At 36.3% G+C, this 27,612-nt stretch overlaps 1 protein-coding gene across 1 annotated transcript in view; it reads left to right on the top strand.

The window, feature by feature from the left end:
- LOC149797431 (centriole and centriolar satellite protein OFD1-like) overlaps positions 1–27,612 on the top strand; it is a 95,013-nt gene that overhangs the window by 20,613 nt on the left and 46,788 nt on the right. The window contains exons 6-17 of the mRNA XM_089962225.1: positions 4,343–4,485; positions 5,319–5,408; positions 6,736–6,819; positions 7,189–7,295; positions 7,939–8,058; positions 13,044–13,117; positions 16,903–16,994; positions 18,205–18,282; positions 18,694–18,761; positions 21,635–21,678; positions 22,379–22,521; positions 24,119–24,230. Coding sequence (XP_089818351.1) covers positions 4,343–4,485; positions 5,319–5,408; positions 6,736–6,819; positions 7,189–7,295; positions 7,939–8,058; positions 13,044–13,117; positions 16,903–16,994; positions 18,205–18,282; positions 18,694–18,761; positions 21,635–21,678; positions 22,379–22,521; positions 24,119–24,230 — 1,155 coding nt within the window. The remainder of the gene's footprint in view (positions 1–4,342; positions 4,486–5,318; positions 5,409–6,735; positions 6,820–7,188; positions 7,296–7,938; positions 8,059–13,043; positions 13,118–16,902; positions 16,995–18,204; positions 18,283–18,693; positions 18,762–21,634; positions 21,679–22,378; positions 22,522–24,118; positions 24,231–27,612) is intronic.

The following is a 27,612-nucleotide window of genomic DNA, read 5'->3' on the forward strand; positions in this document are numbered from 1 at the left end:
TTCAGGAATTCGTCTTTAAGACCGCCATCCCACTGTGCTATTGTTGACCCTACAAGGTAATTATGAGTTAGCATGACTTGGACTTTTTTCACTTACTCTGTCTGTAACGGAGCACTTATTAGTGTAATTATATAGTGCTGCTTGATATTTATATATAGTTTATTCATATTTCCTGCTGTTTTAATAGTCGTGGTTTAATTATTATCTGAGCATTGTGCATAAGTTCATAACAGGGCCATAGGTTTCTGACTCGACACTTTCACTACTCTGTTAGTTGTGAGAGTGTTTTAGCAACTTAGTATTTTCAAATACATTGCTTGTTTCAGCTTTAATTTTTGTTTAGGTGTCAGTTGGGTGGAATATCTTTCAGATGTCTGAAATGCAAGAAATTTGCAGCATGTGGTCAGAGAACATCTGGACAGCAGTGCTCCAAAAAGTAGCCAAGGTGAAAGAAAGGAGGTAAAGAAAGGACAGCACCGATGACCTCAGTCATCACCCCAAATCCACTTTCATGGCAGTTGATGATGCTGGTTCCCCCCTCCCTCCACAGTTCGAGTGCAACCCATGGCCACAGCTACTTCAGGGGATGGAGAGGATACAGGAAGAGTTCAACCATTTTAAGAACAAATGCATCATCTGGTATGCTACTCCTTACCTCTAGGGAAAATTTGACCCATTTTTCATCACTTGCTTCTATGAATGCATTAGGGAAGTATTCCTCCAATTTTAGGAGGCCCACTGGGCATAAGTTCCTCGGCATCCCTGAGCATGGCCTTCGGGTCTTTAAGTCAGGGCACACAGGGTTCTTGCAGGATCTGTTGGATCCAACTCAGCTGTCATCAGCCATCCCAACATCACCAGACAGCCAGCCAGCAGACACGAGCAATCCAGCTGTCCCAGTATGGGGACCTTTTCGTTGAAATGGTCCAACTGAAAAGTTTATACTGGTATACTAGTGATTGATCTGTCCATCTAGCTGTGCCATTGGTATCTTATCGCTACTATACTGGAGTTTTCAATGAGAAATCTATCTGTTCAGATAGGCCTTTGCAGTGGCTGGTACTGGTGTTTGTCTTATGTACCTTTAGCATCCGGGCTGACCACACACCGTTCATACCAGTTGGCAGTGCCAGCCATGCCTGCCTATCCTCAAGGGAGAGCCATAGCTGCCAACCATCATGATTTTGGCATGAATTTCACAACTTTTTTAATGATTCACAGATTCATGCTGCAAGCAAAAATTCACGAATTCTTCAATTCTCAATTATTTTAAATCTTTAATAAAATAACCATTTCCCATTATGCGCTAGTCGTGATAATGGCAGTTGCCGAAACAGTCCAGTACTGCTGATCAAGATATTAGTAGAACTACAGCCGATTGGTACAGTTGGCCCGGTAGCAAGCATTATAGCCTGTTTTAATCTATATGTATAAGAGTAGTTTTACAAATGCTTTTGAGAGAAACTGGGGCCTAACCAGAATTTTGCTCTGCCATTTAACAATGTCATCATCAGCAAGGTGCAGAGTCTGCAGTCCACCAGGGAACTTTGTCAGTGGACAGTTGTTCACAATGTCTGACATGGTCTTAAGAGCACTACAGCAACAGGAAGAGTTAGTGGCCTGCCCCATCGGACAAGATTGACTGCACAACGACCCTGTTCTGTCTGAAAATGGTTGTGTGGTCCACAGATGACATGGAAGTTTGGAGCGGTTTGCAACATCTTTTGAAGACCACTTGACACTCCATGCTGAAATAGCTGTCATATCCTCCAGCAACGGCCCTAACCAGATTGGGTGTATTGAAGTCAAGCGGATTGCTGGATGTGAGGTGATGTCCATGTACAGTGGAAGTTTCTCACTTGCATATAAATTAGCCAACACTTCTGTGGTTGCTTCCTGGTGACACAGCTGTGGAAGAAGAATGTTGCTGAGTACAAGCAGCCATGGTAAAGGAGTAGGACGTGGTGTTACAGAGATTATTCGTATTGTTGTGTTGAGCTGGACATCAATTAACTTAGTGTGGGATGACTGAGCCCAGGCAGGAGCACAATACTCTGCCATTGAATAACAGCAGGCCAGTGCTGATGTCTTGATTGTCTGAGCACTAGCACCCCAGGTTGAGCCAGCCAGTTTGCAGAGTAGGTTGTTTTGAATGCTCAGTTTTGCTGCAGTTTTCTTCAGTTGGTTGTAGAATGTCAGTGATCTATTCAGATTCACATCAAGGTATGTTGGTGTCGGGTCATGTTTTATTTGCTGCCTATTGAGGAGGATGCAAAGCTCACAGATTGCATTTGCATTGTTATGGTGGGAGATGCTGGAGACTGTTTTTGTTGCACTTGGCTGTAGGTACCATTTCTTGAAGAAGTCCATGATATCCTCCAGGTCCTTGTTCAGTACCCCCTCAAACTCAGCAAATGAGTGAACTCAGCTAAAACCTAACGATACGTCGCTGTGCCAAGGGGAGGTAATGCACAAGAGTTACTACTCTTTGTCTATTTGAAATAGAATAAGACGATTTTTGTCTTTTTGCAGGGCTGGATGCACGAGGTAGCAGGATATTTCTAATCAAATGTGATTGGGTTAGTATTCTTGGCAAAACATGGTTTACTTAACAATTTGCTGTCCTTGTACTGAAGACCTATTGTACATGAATTGTTCTAAATAAAGATGAATAAATTTTAAATGAATGAAGGAATAAATACCAAACAGAAATAATTCCAACAGTCAAAGGATAAATAGATTAGGTATTATCCTCTTGATCCCATTCTCATCATCCAACAAATTGAGCCAAGTTTGATACTCATTATCAAAACAAACATGCCTAGCAGTAGTATGCTTAAGTTTAGCTAATACCAGTTTGTTTGCAGTAATTTTCTCATCCAGAAATGTGTGAGTAAATAATGAACACTTGCATCAATCAGATAGGTTACTGTTTTCTATTTTACATGTAAATGCTGTGTTTAGTGTCACTAAAACAGCATTTGACAGTCCTGACAAGGTCTACCTTGATAATCAGATGCCATTTTTGCTGTCACAGACTGTTTTTTTTTTTAATACTATATCATTCAGAATGTTTGGTTGCAATCCAACAGTGTTTAAACCAGTCTTTGGAGAATGACACTGTCAAAATGGTGACTGATTGGGAAATGGATTTTTTTCTCTTCAGTTCTATAAGAAAAAATATGTCAACCAGTATGGAGTAAAGAAGAAGGGATTTGGAAATTAAATTTTGTGACAGGAAAAGTATTGTCTGAGGAAAATACAAATAATGTAGAGCTGTCATCATTTTTAATATGACAGCAATATTTTATATGCACCCAGGAGTAGACTCACCCTCACCCTTGATTGGTAGTTTTACAGTGTAATCATTTGTGGGATATAAAAGGAAAATGGATAGTTTACAAACAATTATCATATCCTTAATTTAAACTAAATATATTAGGAAACAAATCAATCCAATATGATATCATGACTTGAGGATGCTTATAGTAGCAAAACTCTTGGCTTTCGGAAAAAGTTTGTTGGCAAACACATTCTTTAAGAAAAAGGAATAATGCCATGGACTCAAAGGATGATTGCTTCAAATTCATTGCATTCAGATATATGCCCCAAACCAATAACAAGCCACAATATTGTCCTCACACTTCTTTGAGATACTGTCTTTTTACACTGCTAGTCTAATAGTCATTACTATCCCAGCACAGGAGATAATTCTTGATGAGAGTGTCAAATGGGCACAGTAGAATACTTGCTCCCACACTTTTCTAACAAAATGCAAGACTTTGTGTAATTTATTGAGCAGGTGTTAATCTTTTATGTATAATTTGCATTTAATATAATGTAGATCAGAAGCATAAAATATCATATAGCTGCTCTGAGTATTTTAAAGAAAGCAATACATAAGTTGTTAAAGACAAATGTTTAGGTATTTAGAAATGTATCTTCAGTTTAAATGATGATCCAGGGCACACAAAAATAAAAAAAAATCTTCTGATTTCCTAGAATTGATATTTTCTTAAGATTACGTTTTTTAAACAAAAACAAATTTTTTTCAAACTCTTACTTACACTTCTGATTAGGTGCAGAAAACTGTATTGCCCCAGCAAGATTTTAATTTTTCTTGGGCTACCAGACAATAACCTTTTCAAGCCCAATGTCTCTGCACTAATTATGTATGGGGATATTTTTGCTTGATTACTTTTTTTGATTTGATCACAAATTGCAACATCTCACCTAGTGGATTGAGTAAAACAGATATAAATCTTGCCAACTTTGAAAAAGTTGAACACAAAAATATATATTTGTTCACATTTTGCAAAATATCTTCTCGTTTGAATTTTAGATGAGAAGTTGAATGGTCTAGATGAGTTGTTTTCATCACGCCGAGATGAACAGTATCGTGTAGGTGCTGCAGCAGTGGAAGATCGCATCCTTGCATTTCAGAGACAGCTGGAAGAAAGGTTCAGAACAGAATTAAAACTGCAGGTATATTTTATGCAAAGTGTTAATTGGAATAATTATGTTTGGATGATCAAGAATTAGTGTAGTTCATATAGAAATTATAGATGGGATTCCAGTTAGAATTGTTGCCTTGAAGGGTCTAGCAAATTGATAAATTTATCAACCATGAAGAATATTTGTAATGCAAGAAAAGTCAGTCATGAATTATGTCAAAACATGAGGTAAGTGATTATTTTTAGAAAGTGAAGGAGTCAGAAAGATCTATTACTGGGGACAACACTGTAGATAAGTTCTTCCTCCCATTAATACTGGCCGCCATATAGATAGGATGTTCTCATTCCAACAAAGAAAAAACCATGTATCGTTGTAGAAAGCAGTGATGCAAAAATGGCAGTGTATCACAGTATCTTGGTGTGTGGGATGTGCACAAAGTCATTAAAGCTTCTTTTGCACCCTTTTTATTATCATTCAGTATTGTTATCTCCTCACCCATTACACTAATAGGAAAATGTCTGATCTAATCTTTGCAAGTGAGGTCTTGTATGTATTCCTTCACGTGAAAAATCCATATTGAATTTGCGAGCAAAGATAATTTTTGTTGTGTCATTGTACGAGTGTAATAATGCATATGTGGAGGCCATGTACTTTAGATGTTTGCTGCAACATACATTTACTTTTTGTCCTCATGTCATAAGCATCGGTGTAATATAGATTCTTATTAGCTGGCAGGATCAATGTGATGATTTCATGTAAGTCATTTTAAAAGTTACATAGGCAGCACAGTCTGCAGTTATGACATCATTCCATAGAATGTGTGTAATTAAATTTTTATGATTATATTTTGTATGTTCTTGCAGGTTGCAAAGACTAAAGATGATGAAGTAAAACGGATACAAATTGAGGAGCGAGAAAATTGCAGACGTGAACTTCAACAAGCTAGGAGGGAGGTATTGCATAAAATGTGTGAATATTAGTACTGTACTTTGGTATTAGTACTACACTTTGATATTAGTACTACACTTTAATAACTGAGGCTTTAAAGTCCTATGGGGGTCAGAGACACTTGCACATAATGGTTATTCAGTTTGCTGTCAAAATTATGTTGGTTTGATGCACGTTACAGTTGAATAAAGTGGAAACTATACAATATCATCATTTTATTTAACCTACTCTGTACATTACTTCAACCCAGTCCAAAGATTGGTTGAGTGAGTGTCTAGTATAGATTGTTTCCTTCACCATTTCCCATTTGATCACTAGACTAACTATTAGTGGATGTAGGTTCATCTGTGATGAGGATGTACCATTCTTCCATGGCGTATGATGTCATCAGGGTTCAAACTAGACACAGAGAGCTCATTTTCAGATTATAACTGGGATCAGACTTTGGATCTAGTTTCAGACTTCACTTTGTTAGAACCAAGTCCAAAACTTCACAAAAATAAATTCATACCAACTTGAACATTTCTACCAAGAATGTTAAAATTACTCGGTAATAAAAGCTAAAATTTGTGCTCTTCATTTCATGTTGTAGGAGAGGTCCTGAGTGGTCTAAAGGATCACTGCCATCTCACCTCTGTCTGCATTGGTTTGAGTCTCAGGATCAGCTAATGTTGGTAACGTGAGAAAGCCTGCCATTAGCTTCTCATGGGTCGGTGGTTCTTCCCAGGGTTTTCCAGGGTTCTTCCTCCACCAGTTATACTGGCCGCCATGTATAGCCTATCTTGTGCTGAAATTGGCATTAAACCCTACAATAACAACAACAAGAAGTTGTAGGAAAGTAGAAACCTATCCCCCATAATTATTTAGGCTATGTCAGAACACACATTAAATTCCGTTCAGGCAGAGGATCAAGGCCTTGAGGCAAAAGAAAATCATAGTGTGAAAAAGGTGAAAAGATCTTTGTTCAGGCCAGTGTCCTGTCTTCCACGATGACAAAACATGTAATGAAATGTGGAAAAGGCTGCCCTTGATTGTGATTGGAGCTACCTCTTTTCCTTGAGAAGCATAAGATTAAGTTAGCTAACTGTGGTAACAAAGGCTTGTATGTGTCCATGCTGCTACAACTTGAGCATGATTTCTGTTGCGTATGTACTCCTAGCATAGCTTGATCAGTAGATATTATGAAAGAAAGATTTTACTTTGAAATTGTTTTTCTGAAGACCGAATTGACACACAAACGGATTATTAGTGAGGATTTATATCTTCACTTTAATTTATTGCTTTTATGACCTTGAAATTCAGTTCTGCGTTCTTTTATTTTTTTACTTCAAGCTGGAAAGAACCTACCAATCCAAATTTGATGCTCTAGTCACAAGAGAAAGAAATACTATAGAGAAGCTGAAGAGGGAACAGGAGGTAAATAAATTCATTGAAATCTACTCCAGGCTTTGCCAAATCTTTCTTCCATTGTGTTAGAATATTTTATATCACAATAAATTATTAATTCTTTTTAAGCAGTATACATTCTACTTAAATATAGTAAAACCTGTCATAACAGACACTTTGATATAAGGGATACCACCTTTTAATGGCAATGTTTATGTGTTCCTTTTGTTAATTTTATGACAGATTTTTTTGGGTCTCTTAAATACAAGTTTTACTTTAAATAACTTGTTGAAAAATAGTGCTTATGTTTTATAATATTTGTAACATATATTGCTTTGGAAATACAGGAAAGTGACTCATGAAACTTTATGCAAACTTTAATCTGAGTTTCTTTTTCAGATACAGGAAAAGGAAATCTACAATCAAAGGCAGTCCATTTTAGAAGAGATTGAAGCTGTTCATATGAGAGAGGCTCAGGTGAAAAGAGAAGCTGAAGTGAATCAAAGGTATTTTGAGGCAGGCTGACTTGTCTTGTATTTTAAAAATCTGTTAAATTGCATCTTTTGAAAATCATGTTGTACAAAAGAGTTCTCCTTCTCCCCCACCGTTTTAGGCTTAATGATGTATAATAGGTCTGATGTGTCATCCTTTATGTCATATGACATATTGTTGGAAGCACAATGGCTTAGTGGAAAGCATGCCAATCTTGTGACCAGATAGGTGCAGATATGAATTCTACAATTGGATCAGCCCAGGTTGGTTGCCATGGTTTATCCTTTGGCAAGGAATTTTGCTCCAATTGCCTCAACACAAAATAATGTATTTGTGTTGCTGTGCATTACAATACTAAACCAAATTACTTGATTTCCTCTGTAATGCTATTCTTTTGGAAAATTTGAAATGAGTCATATGATTCGAAACAATTTGCTCAAATGCAACCATATATATGCTTGGTGTGTTGAAAACTAGTAATGGTTAAAATTTGTTTACAGCTTGCTTTGAATATAAATTGGACTGGACTTGCAACCTATCAATCGGTACATGGCTAGCTCCATAACAAATCAGTAGTGAAGTTACATTAGGAAGTTCTAGTAGCCTCTTCATCTTGATTATCTATACAGTCGAGTTCATGTCCCATCTATATTACAGAGAACAAATTATTGAGAAAGAGAGATTGAAGGCAAAGGAGGAAGAAATAAAGAGAAGAGAACTACAAGTCACCAGAATGGAGGCTGAGTTTGAACAGAGATTACACAATGAAATGACCAAGTAAGTAAAACTAAAAAGAATATGATGTAGAAATACAATTTTATTTTTACAATTTACCCTGGATTATGAATAAAGAATAATTCTCCATTAGGAAACTATTTCTCAGTGAACAATGGAAAATATGTATAGGGTAAATTTTAGAGACACATTATATTAAATTCACCCTTAGATACTTCCAAAGCGACTTTTATTTTGGGAGGTAATTAGTAATAATGAAACAGTAGTCATCAAGGGAATGAACAGTACATTGAAGACAGTCTAGATACCTATTTAAATATGGCATTTTGAAGTTTCTCCAGCAAATACTTTCCCCAGTCACATTCACGTTGGGGGATATAAGCCAGTTACCCCAAAAATCCAGCTCAACTAAAAGATGAGAATAATTTTTTCTGTCAAGCTCAAAAAGATAGACAAAGGACAATAACTCTTGTCTATTATCTCCCTTGCTACTGCTCGGTGTCACTAGTTTTTAGGCTTTGCTGCTTTACTGATAACAGTGTACGTTATGCTCAAACAGTCCAAGCCATCTTAGTGTTAAAACTGGACCATCCAACTTTAAGTTTGATTTATTGTGTTAGACATTCTTTCTTCTGCAGGTTGAATACATTGTTTTTACAGTTTTTACAAATTTGAGTGACTGTCAACTTAATGGATTTTATCAATTTTAGACCACATTACAAAACACTATTGTTGAAATCTTGTTGTAGAGTTAGCATGACACTATTTTCACATAGTCTAGTAATGGAGGTGGTATTAGCAAGTTAGAAACATGCTGCTTTGCTAATGTATGCCTTGTTTTCACTTCTAGTCAACAAAATGCATGAAATGCAAAAGTTCAAAGCAAAGGTAGACAACCTTGACTCTTGTATTGAATTACATTGTCTATGCCATGCAGCTTTTGTAACAAATGGACAAAAGAAGTCTGGGCTACAGTATAAGTGAGTTAGTTGTGTGTTGTTTCAATAGAAATGCCAGCTAAATGCATGAAATGCAAAAATGTTCAAAGGAATAGTTCAGGAGGCATCAGAAGGGAAGGAAAGATGGAATATGTCAAGGAAAGATAATCTTGATGTCCTCACTTTACATCCAGAGTCAACCTCCATTGCAAGTCTTGTGGGGGATGCTGGCCCCACCCCCAGTTTGTCGCTTGCATTTTCCGATTCTTTGGGGAAGTGTCCCTCCAATTTTAGGCTGCTCATTGGCGTGTTTCCCCCCCCCCCCACATATCCAAGCATGGGCTTCAGGCCTGTAACTCCAGATGCATGGGTTTGTACACAATCCATTATATCCATTTCATAATACAGCCTCGCAGTCTCCAGCCATCACTGGCCATCCAACCATCCCAACAGTCTGGCCAGCTAGGATTTACATGCATCTTAGTGACATAGCCATGGTGTTTAGCCATACCATTAGTGACATACCCTTATTATGATGGTGATTTCAGTGAGAAAACTGGCCAGCCAGCCAGGCCCTTATAGTGGTCAGTACCGGAGATAGCCGGACTGTCTTCTATACCACCAGCGTTCAAGCTGACCATATGCCAGGCAAACCAGCCAGCCATTCAGACATAGCCAGACTGCCAAATGTTCACTACTTATCTACGTGGGAGAGTTAGAGAAATTTTCAGAAAGGACGGAATTGAGTCATTGATGCCACTTGGTTTGGCTTATTGAGCGCTGCAAGCAGAACCAGATCAGGATTTGTCACACAATGAGTGTGGCAAAACTCTTACAAATCAGCTGCAGTCAGATCCATCTATGGAATGGACTGAATTTAGCTTCAAGACTGGAGTCGAATGCCCTCCACTTCCTACTGCTATTCAAGACATAGATTAAAGCATCAGTAGATTTCGACAAGGAGGATGAGATGCCATTCTTTTGGCTCCTTCCACAATCTGGTAAAATTAAGGAGGTAGTGAATGGTGGTAGGGTAGAACTGGTGTACCAGGGAATTCTAAAGCTTTCTTTTCAGAAAGACAAGTACCAGCAACATTCTCATCTCGCTAGAACAAACTAAGACACCTTCATACTGAACTCTCAGCCCTGGACAAAATCTTGCAGCAGTTCATATGTCTGATCCACCTTTATAAAGTGGACAAAAATGTGTTCCTTGCCAGGTCAGAGCTAGTCTGGAACATAGTTGCTACATCTTCAGTGTTAGATTTGGCCTCATTTGCAATTTTCTAATTCACATATAAGTCCAGCAGTGACCATACTTGGGAGATGACAGTCAGGATTGCTAGAGTCATTAACCAGACAGCTCCCCATTCCTTGCCAGTGCATTGACTGCTTCAGCCAACTTAGACCTGATACAACATGACACATATATGTGGTCCATGTTGCTTAAGCGTCATCAAACCCTGGCTTTACAGATGACCCTGTTTGGGTCACCATTACTCTTTGGAGGAAAGGTTTGTAAAGTTCGGAGGCAGGCAGCTCAGAAACAGCCCCTCCAGTTCACAGCTCAAGCCACACAGGTGTTTTGAAACAGTCAGCTCCTGCCACTGTGGAGGGATGATAAAGTTCACTAATGACAAGGGATCTTTTCAGTCAGATGTACAATCTAGACTCCAGTCCAATGCAAGGAGACAAGTCTAACCATGCTAGGAGGCAACCACATGAAGGGACAAGAAACCAAGTTTCTCTGCCTTCAGTCCTCCTAACTCTAGACATTGACTTACCCTCCTAACTGCCCACAGATGGTTTACCTATGGATGGCTGCCTCCTGCAATTTCAAGTGCACTGGATCACCATATTCCCTCAGAATGATTGAGTGATCCAGGACGTATTGGAGGGGCTTATGCTTTCATTTATCTAACCACCTCCCCTTTTCTCCTCTCCTCTCTTCACTGATGTACCATTATATTGGGAGGAGGATGCCTTTCTACAACTCGAGGTACAGTCACTCATCAAAAACAGAGTGGTGGAGATTGTGCAAAAGCCACAGTTGCTTGGGTTTTATTCCAGGACATTTTTATTGAGCAGGCAAATAGCCCAATTATCGACCTGAGTCACCTCCACCAACACATTTTGCCACCAAAATTCATTATGGAGACAGCAAGATCAATTCATCTATCCATCCGATGGGAGGAGTATGGCTTCAGTCTTGATGTGACATATTTTCATGTCACTTTCTACCCTGCATCACAATGTCTTCATTTTGCTTACTGTGACACTTTTTATCAGTTCAAAGTCTACCCTTTGGCCTAAACATCAACCCTTGGGTTTTACCAAGGTTGTGGATGGCAGGGTCACTCTGTTCTGATCAACTTCATCTACAACAGCAGCATACCTGGATGACATACTCCAGAAACATATGGTAAGTTCTATTCTACTCCAAGGCAGTAACGATCTCTCACTTCTTGATCATCTAGGCTTTCTAGTGAACTGGGAAAAGTTCAGCCTCATTCTATCCCAGCTTTTTGTTTATCTGGGTTTAGAGTTCATCACTAACCTGAATATGGTACAGTTTTCTCATGTTCGCTTAATATGGATCATTGAACTTGCCAAATCTGTTTCCATCAGGACTTGGATTTCAGTGAGAAAGTTCTGCAGTTCTTCTGATTATTCATTGCAGCATTGGACTTGATCCTGCTCAAATGTCTTTTAATGCGCCCCTTACAAAGGACGTTGCTGGCAAAATGGCAGCCCTGTTCCATTCACCTCAATCAAACAGTCACGATACAATCATTTCTGCATCAGTGATGCAACCAAGCTTGGCTGACTTTGGGTATCCCACTGGCAAAGCCCCAAGTGGAAATAATCATATGCACCAGTGCCAGTATTTACCTCATGCTGGACTTCTACTCAGCAGCACATGGGATCCAGGGGGAGTGGCCTTTCCAAGTCACCTTTTTAGAAATGTGGCTATCATCAATGCCTTTCACCTCCAGAAGGATCTACTCTCTGGTGACATGGTCCTCATTATGTCCAACAATTTATGGTAGTGAGCTACCTCCTCAAACAGGGTGGGGTGTGAGTGTACCAAATCACCTGACCTGTGTGTTCTTATTTTGCAGTTTTTATGTTGGTGTGACAACCTCCATATCAAAGTACACATCAGACACATTTGCAGCCAACTCATTGTCTTGGCTGACACTCTATCCAGAAAGGGTCAAGTCATTCACACAGAATAAATAGTCTCTCCATCAGTCTTTATTGGATCTGCACCTAGGAGGAGTCAGGCCAACCCAAATCTCGAGCAACCATGGTCATGTGTGTTCCATCCCTGTCTGGGCCATCTTCTTCACACTTGGCTCTTGTCCAGACAGCCATCCAAGACAAACAGTTTAAACCTCTGAATCTCAAGAGCAAGAAAGCCCTCAGCTATGAAGGCTTATGAGGGAAAGTGGCATGTTTTCAGGGACTGGTGCCATATCAAAAACACCATCCCTCCAATTGCCTCAATCCCTCAACTGGCCAAATTTTTCTCTGGATCTTCAAGGAGAACGGTTGGCCCCAATTACTTTAAAAAGATATGTCTCCATGATGTCAGACACATTCCAACATCATGGTAGATGTGATATTGGGCATGATAATGATTCACCAGATCTTTAAGCCAATTTTGATTTCAGTTGACCAAAATCCTTCAATGTTTTCCCAAAATGAAATATCTCGTGGGTTTAACATGGATCCTTTCAAATAAATTGGAACCTTTAGCCCACTTATCTTATTAGGAGAACAGCTCGTTGTTAGCATGGAAATCCAGCTATCATTCCTAGATAACTTACCCTTCAACCACACTGCCATGCCTCGTTAGTATATTGCTCAGCTTAAAAACTAGAGACATCTGGCTGTGGCAAGGGGAGGTAATGAGTAATAGCCCTTTGTATATTTGAGGTAGGAAAAGACAATATTCATCTCTGAGTAGGGCTGGATTCTCAATGTAAGAGGCTTATATCCCCTAAAGTTAATGTGATTGGGTAAGTATTTTTGGAGAAATATGTATGAAATTAAATACATTATTAATGTTTTCTTTTATTTTAGATTCAAAGTTGAATACCAAGCCAGTTTTATGGAAAGAACCCAGAATATAGAGCTAAGAGAAGCAAGACTAAGAGGTAGATTTATAATTTCCTTTGTTCAATTCGTATTATATGCTTTTGTATCCATGCTTACATTCTGATCTACAGTGCCAGTGGCCTAGTGGTTAGAGCATCTGCCTTGAATGGGGTAGGTAGCATGGTCGAACCCTGGCCGAGTCATGCCAGAGACTTATAAAAATGGTAACTTTCACTGACCATCTATATCAGAATATTATGATTTTGACTCAGATTTTTTGGGAAAGGTTTTCAATCCAGAATCGTGCATTAAATGTTTTTGTTAATGATGTTTATCATTTCATCAGTTATTGTTATGAATACTTCATTGTCAATTTTTCCTCCAGTTTTCTTAATTGGGACTACCTTCATTTTCTGTGTTTAAGGTCTTTATAGATGAACAAGCAAAAACATAACTTGTACAGTATAGTGTAAAATACTCAAGCAAAAACATAACTTGTACAGTATAGTGTAAAATACTCTGTAATGTGGGAACCATGTTCTTTTGTTTATATTTCAGTATCACTAATTTTTGTAGGATACCAATTTTTTTTTATTTTATTGTTGATTCAAACCATGAATTTAAAGACCCAAGTGAAAAATTAGCCATACTTGACCAAAAGACCCTCTCACCAGTTTCTTGTTATGTTTCTTTTCTAGAGGTCAGCAAAGCCATTTGATAAACCAGTGTCCTTTCTGTAATATAGTACTAAAATATTGGCTTTTAAATATATGTTTCATTTTAACCCTTTAAAAGGAAAGAATTGTTTCACTGCACAAATATCAATACAGTATCAAATAATTGTAGTTGCAGCCTTAAATTGATAATGTTGTAACATACGCAAGGATAGAGAGAAATGAGAAAAAGTTTTTCAAACACTAGTACAGTATAACCCCACTATATCATGCTCCATTATAACATAAATTCAGACATAACCTGATTGTGGCATGGCTCCCGAAATTTCATATGCATGAATTTTTCTCATACTTGAAAAATATTTCTTCTTAAAAGTTCAAAAAATAGTGTGTATAAGTTATCTATCATTTTGGGAAGAGATCGTGTATGAATTGTAATATAAGATAATCATGTCATGGCTCCTGAAATTTGGTATACGTATATTTTTCATGTACCCAAACAAAAGTATAAAAAAATAACATGTAAAAACTTTATTGAGGGATTGCACTGGGCTTTGCCAATGTTGCAAATATTGATTTTTTTTCTTATTGACAGCAAAATATACTATCCGGCAATTTTTTGTGTGTGACAACATTGTTGATTGTTTAAACTTGTATTACAACCTTGGGTTTGAGTGGAGAAATTCACATGCACATGAAAGGAGCCGCAAACTTGGATTTAAAATGCATTAGCACCTATCTATTGTTACAGAAATCCTTTGTTCATATTGACAAACCATCTTAACAGTGCATTGTTATATCATAATCCACTTATGCTGACATCTGGTTTGCTGTATGCTGTGATACAGTCAAATAGTCTTGATAATAGACTAGCTACTATTGACCATCCTTTGAAGGCAGGAACAGGAATGACTGCAATCGACCAAACGATGGTTAATTTTTTTTTTAAATGTACCCAGATAAAGTTAAGCTGAAACTTAAAAGGAAACTGGTTACCTTTGAAGCACCAATCATTCTGTACAATTGCTAACAAAAAAAACCCCAAAGAAACAGTCGCAATCAATGTTCTAGAATTATTTGATGTTGCTGCCAGAACAACAAATGATCATTTGTTTGGTCTTCCAAAGTTGTTCTTTAGTGATGATTTTAATAACACGCATGCACCTTTTTCATCAAAGCAAGCCGACTACAGTCTTCTACAAAAATAAAGCAGCTTTCATCAAGGGAAGTCAGCACCAAACTTAATGCAATGGAATATAATGATTTGCTGCATTGTCCAAAGTGCCATTAAAGTTTCTGTTTTGCATAAAAAACATTTATGCTTACAATCACTATAAATGGCAGCATAAAACACAAATTAAATTTCCAATCTTTTGAAACCATAGATATCTGGCCGTCAATTTACTTTTAAATTCGTTCACATTTTTTTTATTTCCCTATGAATAACCTCATCTCCAGGGTAGCCTCAGCAAGGTGATAGCTGTCTCCAGCTGACCAAAATCTAGGCCAGTTTAAGTACATGCACATGTAGCATGTAAATAGCTATGGCCATGAGCTGCTTGTAACAATGTTGTAGTGAATTGTTTAGTGACACTGTTTGTTGACACTAGGATGTAGATTAAACAGGGACTACTATTTTTTTATGTTATTTTTGTTTTCTAATGGAATGTGACTGATGAATTTTTTAACAAGTGATTTAACTCAGATTTATAGATTTTTGCATGAACATGTGCAGTACTTAACACAATATGGACTGTACTACACAGATGTAAGTTGTCAATTTGCAAGACTTTCAGACTAGTTTTGTCTTCATTTTAATCAAAAGTTTCTACTACCCCCTGCCAGCCATCAGTGTTTGGTACATGCATCATTTTCTTCAGCTGACTGTCTTGGTTAGTTGCAACATGGTTCAGTCTATAACACAGCTGGGTTCTATGGACTCCAACCACCATGATATAGCAGGGTCACACTATATTACAAAAGATGAAAGAATAATAAATGATACTAATATATGAAAATTAAATATAATACTTATTAAAATTGATTCTTCATTCAGTTAAAACTGTTGTCAAAACATTTAAATCCTCGTCTCAGTTTATGCTTAATCCCAACGAACAACGTTGCTGTAAATGCAAAAACTATTGCTTGAGGCACAATTATTAATGAAACACTATGTATATACACTAATTACTGCAGAATGTTAATACTCACACTTAACTGATTTTTGGACAAAATCACTGAAAGAGCATCATGTCAATCAAGTCTGCTGGTATACACAAATGTTCTCACTTAAATAATCCTGAAATTGTTGAATTAAACAAGTCTAGCATTATCAAAGTCAAGGATAATTAGGTCCAATTTTTCACACATTTTTGCTTGAGCTGCAGCTATCAATTCAGCATGAAGAGTCTTGATTGATGAAGTTTTAAGTAAAATATAGTGGTTAAAGTTAGTTTATGCATGAGACAGGCTCAAACAAAGAGTGATTCCATTGTTTTTCAGCTTAGTTAGCATCTTTGCATTTTGATTGTCTCTGTGTTGAGCAAAGGCCAGTTAGTCACATGATTTGTTCACATATTGAGTGATGATATTATCCAAGCCAAAGGACTCTTAAGTTGAATTTTACCACTCCTGAACCACTGTGTTATTAACCATAGTCATCAGAAAGTAATGGACACCGTTTTTAGAAAGAGATCGTACACATGTACTTTAATAACCAATCGCTTTGTGTTATTGGCCGTGTCGGCTCCCTTTTGTATTGCATGTATGTGATGTATTTTCAGGTGTTTTATTTGTGATCGTATTAGTGATAGTATTGTTTTAATCATTGAAATGACCACTGTTTCTTATTGTTATAGTTTTCATCATTTGTATTCTTTATTTTGGGGTATTACGTGTTAATACCTGAAATTAAATACCTACAAACATAGCACACTTTGACAGTCAAAACCACAAATTTAAGTGCACATGAAAATATTTTTTTTACAAAACCACGAAAATAAATGATGCTGTGATCGTATCAATGGTTTTCTCAAATGCATTGAAGTTACTGTAACATTGTCAAATAGTAAAATTATATGTCAGAGTAACAAGACTTATTCTGAAATCAAGATTTATTTATGAATGTAAAAATTCTTATGTTAATCAGTTTTCCATTTTCATTTGGACAGATAATGAAAAGAGGGTTGCTGAGGATCGTGAGAAGATTGACTCCCTGAAAAGTGACCTGCGAGACAAAACTGCCAGAGTTAATGAATTGGAGGTTAGTATTAATGGACACAGCTATTTTTGCATATCCAAGAACTTGTAAAAGACAATGGCTGGTTTTGTCTGCACAAGTGAATTTAGTCAGTAAGAAATAAAATATTCTCTTGTCATTGTCTCGTACATACTTAGTAAATGGTGACATAATTGTCACTGTTGGGGGTGGGGCCAATGCAATCAGCATTTTGCTTATTTGTTACAGTTTTGTATTAAAGTTTAATAACACATTGGTGTACAGGCATGATACCTCATTCTATGGGAACCTTGTTTATGAAAACCCATGTTACCTTATTTGTGTTGACATGAATTCTGAATCATAAATAGCACCATCAACATGAGTAAATATGGTTAAGGAACTTGCTTATCCAGAAGTCAGTTGAGATTACCTAATGAACCTAATATGTTCCGACATTTAGGGAATTTTAATTTGAAACATTTTACTGTAGATGAATTACCTTCATGTTAAAGTGAACGATTCTATATGTTTGAACTCAATAAGTAGAAAATGATCTTTGTATTTTAGCTGTTTTCTCCAGTTTGATTTTCAGAATATTAAAAATTATGACTGAGGGTTTATCTTTAAATTATTCATGTTATTTTTGTTAAGCTAATTTTTTAAAGCCATTGTCAATAGATAAATGGCTGTTATTTATTGATACAGATTTATTTTCATTTGATATTGAACATGCAAAATTTTAAGGTATCTTTTTTTTGAATATTTTACCACAATATTTTGATACATTGAACACTTCAATCTATAACAAGGGTATTGCTTGGAATTGAATTAGGCAAAATAATGATGGTACCCTTGTCCACTACATTTTACATACACATGCCAGGAAAGTGAAGATTTTACAGCCAACCATACAAATGCTAAACTCAGTGAAGTGAGCTTTCTCAAGTCCAACAATAAAACAATGTATCATTAAAGGTTTTGAAACTGTAAACTATGACTTAATGAACAAGTCCAATATTTCCTGTGAAAATATAGTGGGATGAGTTGATTTGCAAAACATATGATCAGAATTTATAGTAATTTAATACTAATTAACTTGCAGAGCCGTTAAAACACCAGATATGGACAAACTTTTTTGCCATAATAATTTTGTTTCTCATTTTACTTCACCTGAAATTTTGTGTTCAGTCTGACTGCTGTTTTACCTGCTACTTCCTTCTTTTTCCTAATTTTCTAATATTTTTCTATACAGACACTACTACAGGAAGCACGACACATGGAAGTTTCAGCTACAAAGCACAATGAGTTTCTCAATGCAAAACTCCGAGATGTAAGTTACTAGTCAGTCCAGATGTTGTAGGAGTTTTGTATACTAAAAACTAAATTTTGCTCACAACTGTAAATTTCATAATGTTACTGTGATTATCAATAAACCAATAATGAGACAATCTTGAACTTGTACAGTTATGTCATCTTGTTCTTGTCATAATTCTGTGATCAGCACTTTTAATATTGAGTTTGAGAATAAATGTTTTGTAAGCCTTTTTTAGTGGTTGTGTGCCAGTATGACCAGTTTGCACCCAAAAACCTTTCAGTGGTCATCATTATATTCTCTGTACTACAGGAAAAAACTGTTTTTATGAAATAAACCTCGAAAACATCAACATCTGACACAGCCAAGAAACACAGAAATGTATATGTTACTAATTTAAATGTCATGAATGAAACATTTTCAATTTAGATGGCAGATTATGCTACTCTGAAAGAAGAAAATGCTGTCAACAGGAGCCAGCTTGAAACCTTAAGAATGTAAGTAATTGGATATAGTGATGCTTTTGTCGACAGTAAGACTAAAGCATATTTTAAACTCTAGTCCGGGGCCCGAGTGGCCGAGTGGTCTAAAGCACTCTCTGTTACGGATCACTGCCATCTCACCTCTGTCTGCATAGGTTCAAGTCTCGGATTCGGCCAATGTGGGTATGTGAGAAAGCTTGCCAGTAGCTTCTCGAGGGTCAGTGGTTCTTTCCGGGGATTTCCCAGGTTCTTCCTCCACCATTAATACTGGCCGCCATATATAGCCTATCGTGTGCTGAAAAATGGCGTTAAACCCTACAACAACAAAACTCTAGTCCAGATAATTTTGCTTTTGGTTATTATTATTATGTTTTTGTGGTGCAGAAATAAAAAATCATATATTGCAAATCATTTAAAAGCCATACATTGAAAATCATTTAAAGTAATATTCATTTATCTAGAAAATGGATCATGAGTCATTATTATAAAATTATAAACTTTTGGGGGGATGAATATAAACTACTAAAAACCTAATATTGACTGATATAAAGACATGTCAATATAATAGGTTTCTAGGTTCTTAAAACATATAGCTCAATAAAAGGTCAATAATTATTTCATGGCATAATATTTTAGATATTTAGCATGGTTTAAAATAGTCACAAGGTGCAGTTTTAAAAGCAAAATCATGTCATGAAACTAATGATGTTATGACAGTGCATTATTATACAAGTATTTTGTCAAGGTGAATATGAATCAATAAAACTCATATTAACCTGTTTTATGTTCATAAATTTGTGAACCGGTTCATAACACTTTATATTCATCAAAATAAAGGTCGATATATATTTGATCTGCTTTTCAATTGTAGAAGTGCCATTTTTCAATTGAATGCATTCCCTAGTCACATTAACATAAGGAAATCTACTCTGCTACTTCCTGAATCAAGCAATCCAAGAAAGACAACACGACTCACCCAGATTCATTACCTCTTGCCATTGCATTGTTGCTTTTTCTTGGTTGTATATTTCCTTTTTTTTTACATATCAGTACTTTGGGGTTGTTGCTTTCCAAATTTTTGTTGTCATTGTTGAATTTCATAGTTGAACAATGACCACAAAGTGCATGAAATGCAAAAGGTTTAAGACTGATGAAGACACGCATTATAGTTGTTGCATGCACTAAATGCATGTCCACTTTGACCTGCAGTGTTTGCACCTCATGCTCAGATTGTACATGCCAAGTCCCTGAGAGGTATAAACATAATTTTTGCAGATACCAGTGGCAAAATAGGATAATTTGGGCATAAAAGTATAATCTGTATGTTAGATGCAATAATTACAACACTCAGTATGAAAAGGATACATTTATCTTCGCTGCTAACTTGATTCTACAGCTGGTCAGAAATCTTGTTACAAAGGGCAAAATCCATGTGGGTAAGAACTAGAATACAAATACAAAATATTCTGACCAATTATTTGTGTTGACCACTCACTTGTTTATATGTGCAACTTAACGCTGTATGATTGTAAACTTGAAGATCATGACGATCATGTGCTCAGTTCAAGTGTTGTATTACAAAACTCTCAAACTCTTCTTCTAAAATTCATAAAGCAGTGTTGATTTGTCCTTTTTTCTGGTCTGACATATTGAGTTCAAGAAGATTTGTCTGCTCTAACATTTTCAGTTCATATAAAATCCACAAGTCACACTGTAAAGCCTGTTTAGCTTAACATCTTGTGCCATTCTTTAAAAATATAGACTGGTCCAATACCTAACTACTTCATTAATATACTGAATCTGTAATGGAAAGTTTCAAATTGAAGAAACCTATTTTCTTGGAAATATGTCATATAAAGTTGATATAAATAGAAAATAAGGAAAGTACATGTATTTCTATGACATCTAGTACTCTTATGTTATTTTTATGCTGCAGTTATCTTTTTAAGAATATTCTTAGATTTATATGAGTGCAATTAAAGATACGATAATAAAAATGACAAACAAAACTTTTTAGCTCTTTTTTTATTTTATTTTTTTAATGTACCCAAAAACTGTAGATGAAAAGATGTAATTTGGTAGATAAAAAACAATGATTATGCCAAAAGCATAATAGTTGACATATATGTCAGAGGGAGTTTGGTCCTTGTGCTGAGAAAAAATATAAAGAACAAATAAAGACATGGGTAGCACTGCAGTGTGGTGCACAGAACATGTATTGCCAGACTTCATTGCTTGCAATTGTACATAGTTTGAGATGCCATGATGGTGGTGCATTCCCCCTTCCAACTCTATCTAATGTATAAATGATGCTGATTGTAACTGTTACATCTGGGCAGCAAAAAACAGGAGCAAGATGGTGTGGTGCTGGAGATACCAGCCCCAATATTTTCACAGACTTTGCTGGAAGCATTCTTTTGTCAATTGGTTCTGCAAGGAATGCTGCAATTGCTGGGCCACAGTTGATTTTTTTGCTAGTTGACCTATAGGAGTTGTTTAAATTGTCTGTATAACATATTTATGAGAAACATAGTTTACTAACAAATTTGCTTTCTTCAGGAATACTTATTGTTCATATTGCTGTTAAAACCTCACACAAATGCAAGCATCCTCATAGGTAGCCATCAAGTGATGACAAAGGTAGGTGATGAGTAAAATGTATTGCAATATTTTTGAGCACCATGATCAACAATGTAGAGAGAAATGACATTCCAAGATAGGTTTGATAATTTGTAGAACAGTATTTGGAGAAGGGTTAATTTGATGGAAATATTATTTATAAATTACCCTAAGAAGAAGTGTATCATTATGGAGGTAGTTCTTTATATCACATATAATACTGAATACCACAAAGGTCACAGAACAGTTTATATTATTTGTTTTTTCAGGAGGATGTCGGAATTGATTCAGACTCATGAGAGAGAGAAAAACAGTGAGTTGTGGTTATTAATTCAATGTATCAGAGATTTCTTCAATGATAAGATCACAGTCTCTACCATTTTTTCTATATAAATTTTGTTAAATGTATGGACTTAGAAAAAAGCATTTTTTTTAATAACGTTTGTGTGCAGTTTACAATGTACAGGGGAGGGCTTATCTTTTGGCATTGGCTTATAATGGGAGAATTCCAGGGTACTTATAAGCCCAGTTATGAATAGGATAGGTCTCTTACAATGTACAGGGGAGGGCTTATCTTTTGGCATTGGCTTATAATGGGGGAATTCCAGGGTACTTATAAGCCCAGTTATGAATAGGATAGGTCTCTTACAATGTACAGGGGAGGGCTTATCTTTTGGCATTGGCTTATAATGGGAGAATTCCAGGGTACTTAAAAGCCCTGTTATGAATAGGTCTCTTGCATTCTACACTGAAATTTGCTTACATCAGCATAATTAGCTTTATTTATGAATATCATTACTGCTAATGTCTTATGAAGATTGCCCAGCTCAAAAATTGGCTTTTGTAGATTGTCATTAGAAAGTAGCAGTTTATTGTTGAGAACCATTTTAGGTCACAATTATTCCATTTTCTATGATGATACGTGATTTAATCTACAGCTTTTATAGCTGCTCTAGAATAAATTTTAATTTGAAGTCATGCTCAGGTGTTTTATAAACAGTGTACTTTTACAGAACAAGAAGAACTGTTACGAGATTTACATCGTGCTGGTGGAGAGAGTCTGTACTCAGACATGAAGAGCCACCCTACAGTGAGACAGGAGAGATTGCTGATGGAGAGTGATAAAATGCAGCTTCATCAGAAGTATGAGGAAGAGGTAAACACAGGCACAGACAAAGATACACATACACACCTCTGTTTTATGTAAATACATGCACACACACACACACACACACACACACACACACAAATGCAACTATGCATGCATATTTAAAGATACATATTACCAGACTTTTTGAAAGAGTGTGGTTTATATCAAATAATTTCCTTTTTATTTGTAAGGATTTTGCCCATTATCTGCCTAGATACTTGTTGTGTATGGCTGCTTTGGGAATATTCACTCAGCACTATATAGCAGTAACTCATGTACCAGATGTTGTTGTTGTTGTGGAGTTAAATGTCATTTTTCAGTACCATAGGCTATACATGGCAGACAGTATAACTTGTGAAGGAAGAACCAGTGACCCAAGGGAAGCCACTGGCAAACTTTTCTGACATACCCACATTGGCCTTAGCCCAAGACTCAAACCTATGCAGACAGGGGTGAGATGGCAGTGATCCATAACAGAGAGCACTTTAGACCATGTGGCCCCCCACCCCCACCACCCCAACCCCCACCAGGACACTTTGTAGCATTGCACATGAATGTTCAATTAATCTTCCAATGGCCTTTTTGTTGTGAAGATTTTGTCACTGTCTTTAGAGTTGTTGGAACATTATTAGAAGTACAGAATTAATCTATAGATATGCAATTTGACACAATCAAGAAATGCTTTTAAATTGCACATTTCAACCGAAATAGATTAGATTTCAGATTGTGGTTTAAAAAAAATCACATTCAAAATGAACACAAAGCAGCTGTGTTTGTAGTTGATTATTTCTGTTATAGGTGATTATTTCTTTGTTGTTCATATGACAGCCTCTCATTAAGAATTTTATAGTTTGGAGAGCATTTAGTTTTAATTTATAAATCTCTTTAACAAGGATCCTTGACTTTCTACATTATGAATGCCTGCATGACATTGTTGGGAAAATGGTGTGCAAGACACTGAAATGGCAATTATGACATTTAAATATATTTTGATAATGACTGTGCTAAAGTACTATTACTTCACTGAAGTGACTTTCATTTGGATTACACAGAGGTATGTTCACCTATGCTAATTACTTTGGACTTCTAGTTTACATAAGCCATAAGATTTGGTTGTCAGTAGGTCATGAATTTTGAAAAAATGGTATGTGAATGTTCATGAAAAGTTAATGAATTTATTTCTCTGAGTCTGTATGAAGCCAGGGTATTTTGCTTTGAAACCCTATGCCTTATACATACATAAATACATATATATATCATGCTTCACTAATGGTGAATATAGCATTTTTCAATATATTCCTTTGTAGAATCATTTGCATACAGTGCAGTATCGTAGGAATTCAGGTGTAGGGTATACATTAGTATGGTTTAATGTATGTGCCAAGCTGCTATTTGTCCTGTCTTTGAAACTGTCCTCTTTGATCAAGATTTTTTTTTTAATATTTCACATTGTATAATCTTCTTGTTCACTTGTTAAACTACTAGGTATGAATCTTAAGTAAAATTATGACACAGATTGATATGAAGGAGGAAATCATTTCATTCATGCAGATGACATGAAAGGTGAAATCATTTCATTCATATGTTTCTTTTGTATTAATAGATGTCCAGGAACAAAATGTTGCTGCAGAAATTTGAGGAACAAACCTACCAGATGAAGGAAATGAATCGTGAACTTCTGGACACTAGGCAACAACTTGTATCAACTCAGCTAGGTATTTCGGCTTTTAATCTTATAGAAAATGATGGATTATTTTTCTCTCATTTCTCACAAGGAGAAAGTGTTGGGAGACAGATATAGCTTGTCATTGATATGGATGCAACTTTGGAAAACAATTGTAGTATTTTTAACAGTTTTTACATCATTTCAAAGAGTTTTAAAAGTTTGGTTTACAAGAAAGAAATTGTTGTTAACATAGTTTACAGTTAATAGACCAAACAATTTTGTTCTTTCAGTAATGGAACAATAATAAATTTTGCATACATTCTTGGTGTTGTAAGTACAATGATGTCATGTTTTGTGTCAGTGGGTGCACTTTTGCAAGATTAGTGAGTCACTTTGGCTTTCTGACATAAACAGACTGTCTCACACATGTGTAAAAAGTAGAGAAAATTGTATCCCTTACCCAATTTAATCTCTAAGATTGCTTCATGTTTTACTGTGACATTCTGGGAAAATGTGGTGTAATTGGTTGAGTGAAAATTTACATTTTCATCATGATCATTTTTTGAAATACACTGGAAACTTAAAATCCGTGTGTAAAATGTAACAGAAACTTCAAACTTTGTTGTGAAATTTAATTTACACATCTGTTGTATTGAATACTATACGAGAAACATATCTTTAATAAAATATACACCACTCCCGGACTGTCAGGCCCTTCATTGTTCAGTAGTCGAATGATGTGTATCAGATACTTCTTTATACCGTGATCTAATTATAAGGCAGTATACCCTGTGACTCCCATGGACATTTTTTAATGTCTGACTTCTGTTTTGTATTGTGTACTTCTTTATAAGGCATAATACTCTGTGACTTCTGAGGATATTGTTAGAATGAGGGAATACTGTACACATCATGTAACTCATTATAAGGTGGTCTAACTCTAGGGCAGTATATATTTCGATTCACATGGACAACAGTATAATGAGGTAGTATTGTATCAATTTACTATAAGGTGGTCTGACTGTAAGGCAGTATACTCTTAGACTCCAGTGGACAGTATTATAATGAGGTAGCACAGTATCAATTCATTTTAAGATGGTCTTACTCTAAAGCATTATACTCTGACTTCCATGGACAGCATTATAATGGGTAGTACTGTATCAATTCATTTTAAGATGGTCTTACTCTAAAGAATTATACTCTGACTCCCATGGACAGCATTATAATGGGTTGTACTGTATCAATTCATTTTAAGATGGTCTTACTCTAAAGCATTATACTCTGACTCCCATGGACAGCATTATGATGGGTTGTACTGTATCAGTTCATTTTAAGATGGTCTTACTCTAAAGCATTATACTCAGACTCCCATGGACAGCATTATAATGGGTTGTACTGTATCAATTCATTATAAGGTGATATCACACTAAGTCAGTATACTCTATGACTCATCATTGACAGCATTACAGTTAGTTGTTGTTGTTGTTGTTGTAGGGTTTAACGCCATTTTTCAGCACACGATAGGCTATACATGGCGGCCAGTATTAATGGTGGAGGAAGAACCTGGGAAAACCCCGGAAAGAACCACCGACCCACGAGAAGCTACTGGCAAGCTTTCTCACATACCCACATTAGCCGAATCCGAGACTCGAACCCACGCAGACAGATTACAGTTAGTGAATAATGTATCAAGGTAGTCTCACTATAAAGTAGTATACTCTTTGAATCCCATTTACAGCATTATAATGAGGGAGTACTTTATAATGCACTAATTATAATACCATTTAACAAAAAGCAATATACTCTTTGACTCCCATGAAGAGCATTATAATTAGGAAGTAGTGGATGTATTTGTTATAAGGCAATCTCATGATAAAGCAATATACCTGCCTCCCACGGACAGCAATATAATATGGTATTGTACTGTCTGTTCATTTTAAGGTGGTCTAACTAAAAGTCAGTATACTCTTTCGTTGATTCCTATGGACAATAGCTTGATCAGGTAGTACTGTATTAATTCATTATGAGGCAGTCACACTATAAAGCAGTACTTCTTTGACTCTCCTGGACAGCATTATAATGAGGAAATAATTTATCGATTCATTATAAGGTGCTTGAAACATAAGGCAATATGCTGTTGACCCCCATGGACAGCAATATATTGAGGTAGTACTGAATCAGTTTATTAAAAGGTAGTATACTCTCTGACTCCCATGGATAGCCTTATAATAAGGTAGTACTGTATCAATTCATTATAAGGTAGTATACTCTCTGACTGCCATGGACAGCCTTATAATAAGGTAGTACTGTATCAATTCATTATAAGGTAGTATATTCTTTGACTCCCATGGACAGCCTTATAATAAGGTAGTACTGTATCAATTCATTATAAGGTAGTACACTCTCTGACTCCCATGGACAGCCTTATAATGAAGTATTGTATCAATTTATTATGAGGTGGTATCACTATAAGGCAGTATACTCTGACTCCCATTGACAGCACATTATAATAAGTGAATGTTGTGTCATGTACATCATCATAGGGCTGTCTCAATATAAGGCAATAAACTCTGTGGCTTCCTTGTACATCATTATACTGTACAGGCCATCATTAAGAGCCTTCTTACAGGTAATATTATGAATTGATGCTATGTTGCCCTCATTAAGCAATCTGCTAGCACTATATTTTTCCTGTATAGAACATCATAGTAAATTCATCTCCTAATGGATATTGTAGCATCTACATTATATGGTGTATGGTGCCCATTTTAGTGCCATTATACCAACCCCCACTTCATGTAACCAGTTTTACATTGATTAGTCTAACTCTCATAGTGCTGCTAGGTACTTCTTGTGGAAGACTTACAGTTTATATAGACGCCATCATGGATCAGTCTTACAACAGTACCTAAAAATACTTCTGGTGTACAATGTCCCTCTTGGGGCCTCTGTTTTCAAGGGATGTCTCCTCACTCGCCCTCAAGTCTAGGCCACCCAAGTGACTCTCCTTAGGGAAATGCTCAAAGTAATAGGATATGTCTCATAAGTGCTGCAAGTGTAGTGGACCACCATCAACATTCTTCTCCAACTACTTAGCAGGTATTGCAGGAAACATCAACTTCGCCACCTCAATCTGTAGACACTGAAATGGGCTTTAAGTTCACTCATCATTATTAGATCTAACTTGGATGAGTTCTGTCCTAATTTTTCTACAGCATCTGCCAAGTCTACACTTCTGACATCAGGTGAGAATTACCTATGGATGATTCTACTTTCAGTTGCTTCTATAATTTGGACAGGTATGGACATTTCATGACTGAGTACATCATCAATTATGAGTTCCAAGCATCTACAGGTGTAATATATCACAAATGCCTCCTGTTTTCTATATGAATAATCTTAAGTTGATTTGCAATGTTGTGACCCTGGGA

This window comes from Sinohyriopsis cumingii, chromosome 6 (genome assembly GCF_028554795.1).
Source record: "Sinohyriopsis cumingii isolate HCF-2022 chromosome 6, ASM2855479v2, whole genome shotgun sequence".
Classification (NCBI taxonomy): Eukaryota; Metazoa; Mollusca; class Bivalvia; order Unionida; family Unionidae; genus Sinohyriopsis; species Sinohyriopsis cumingii.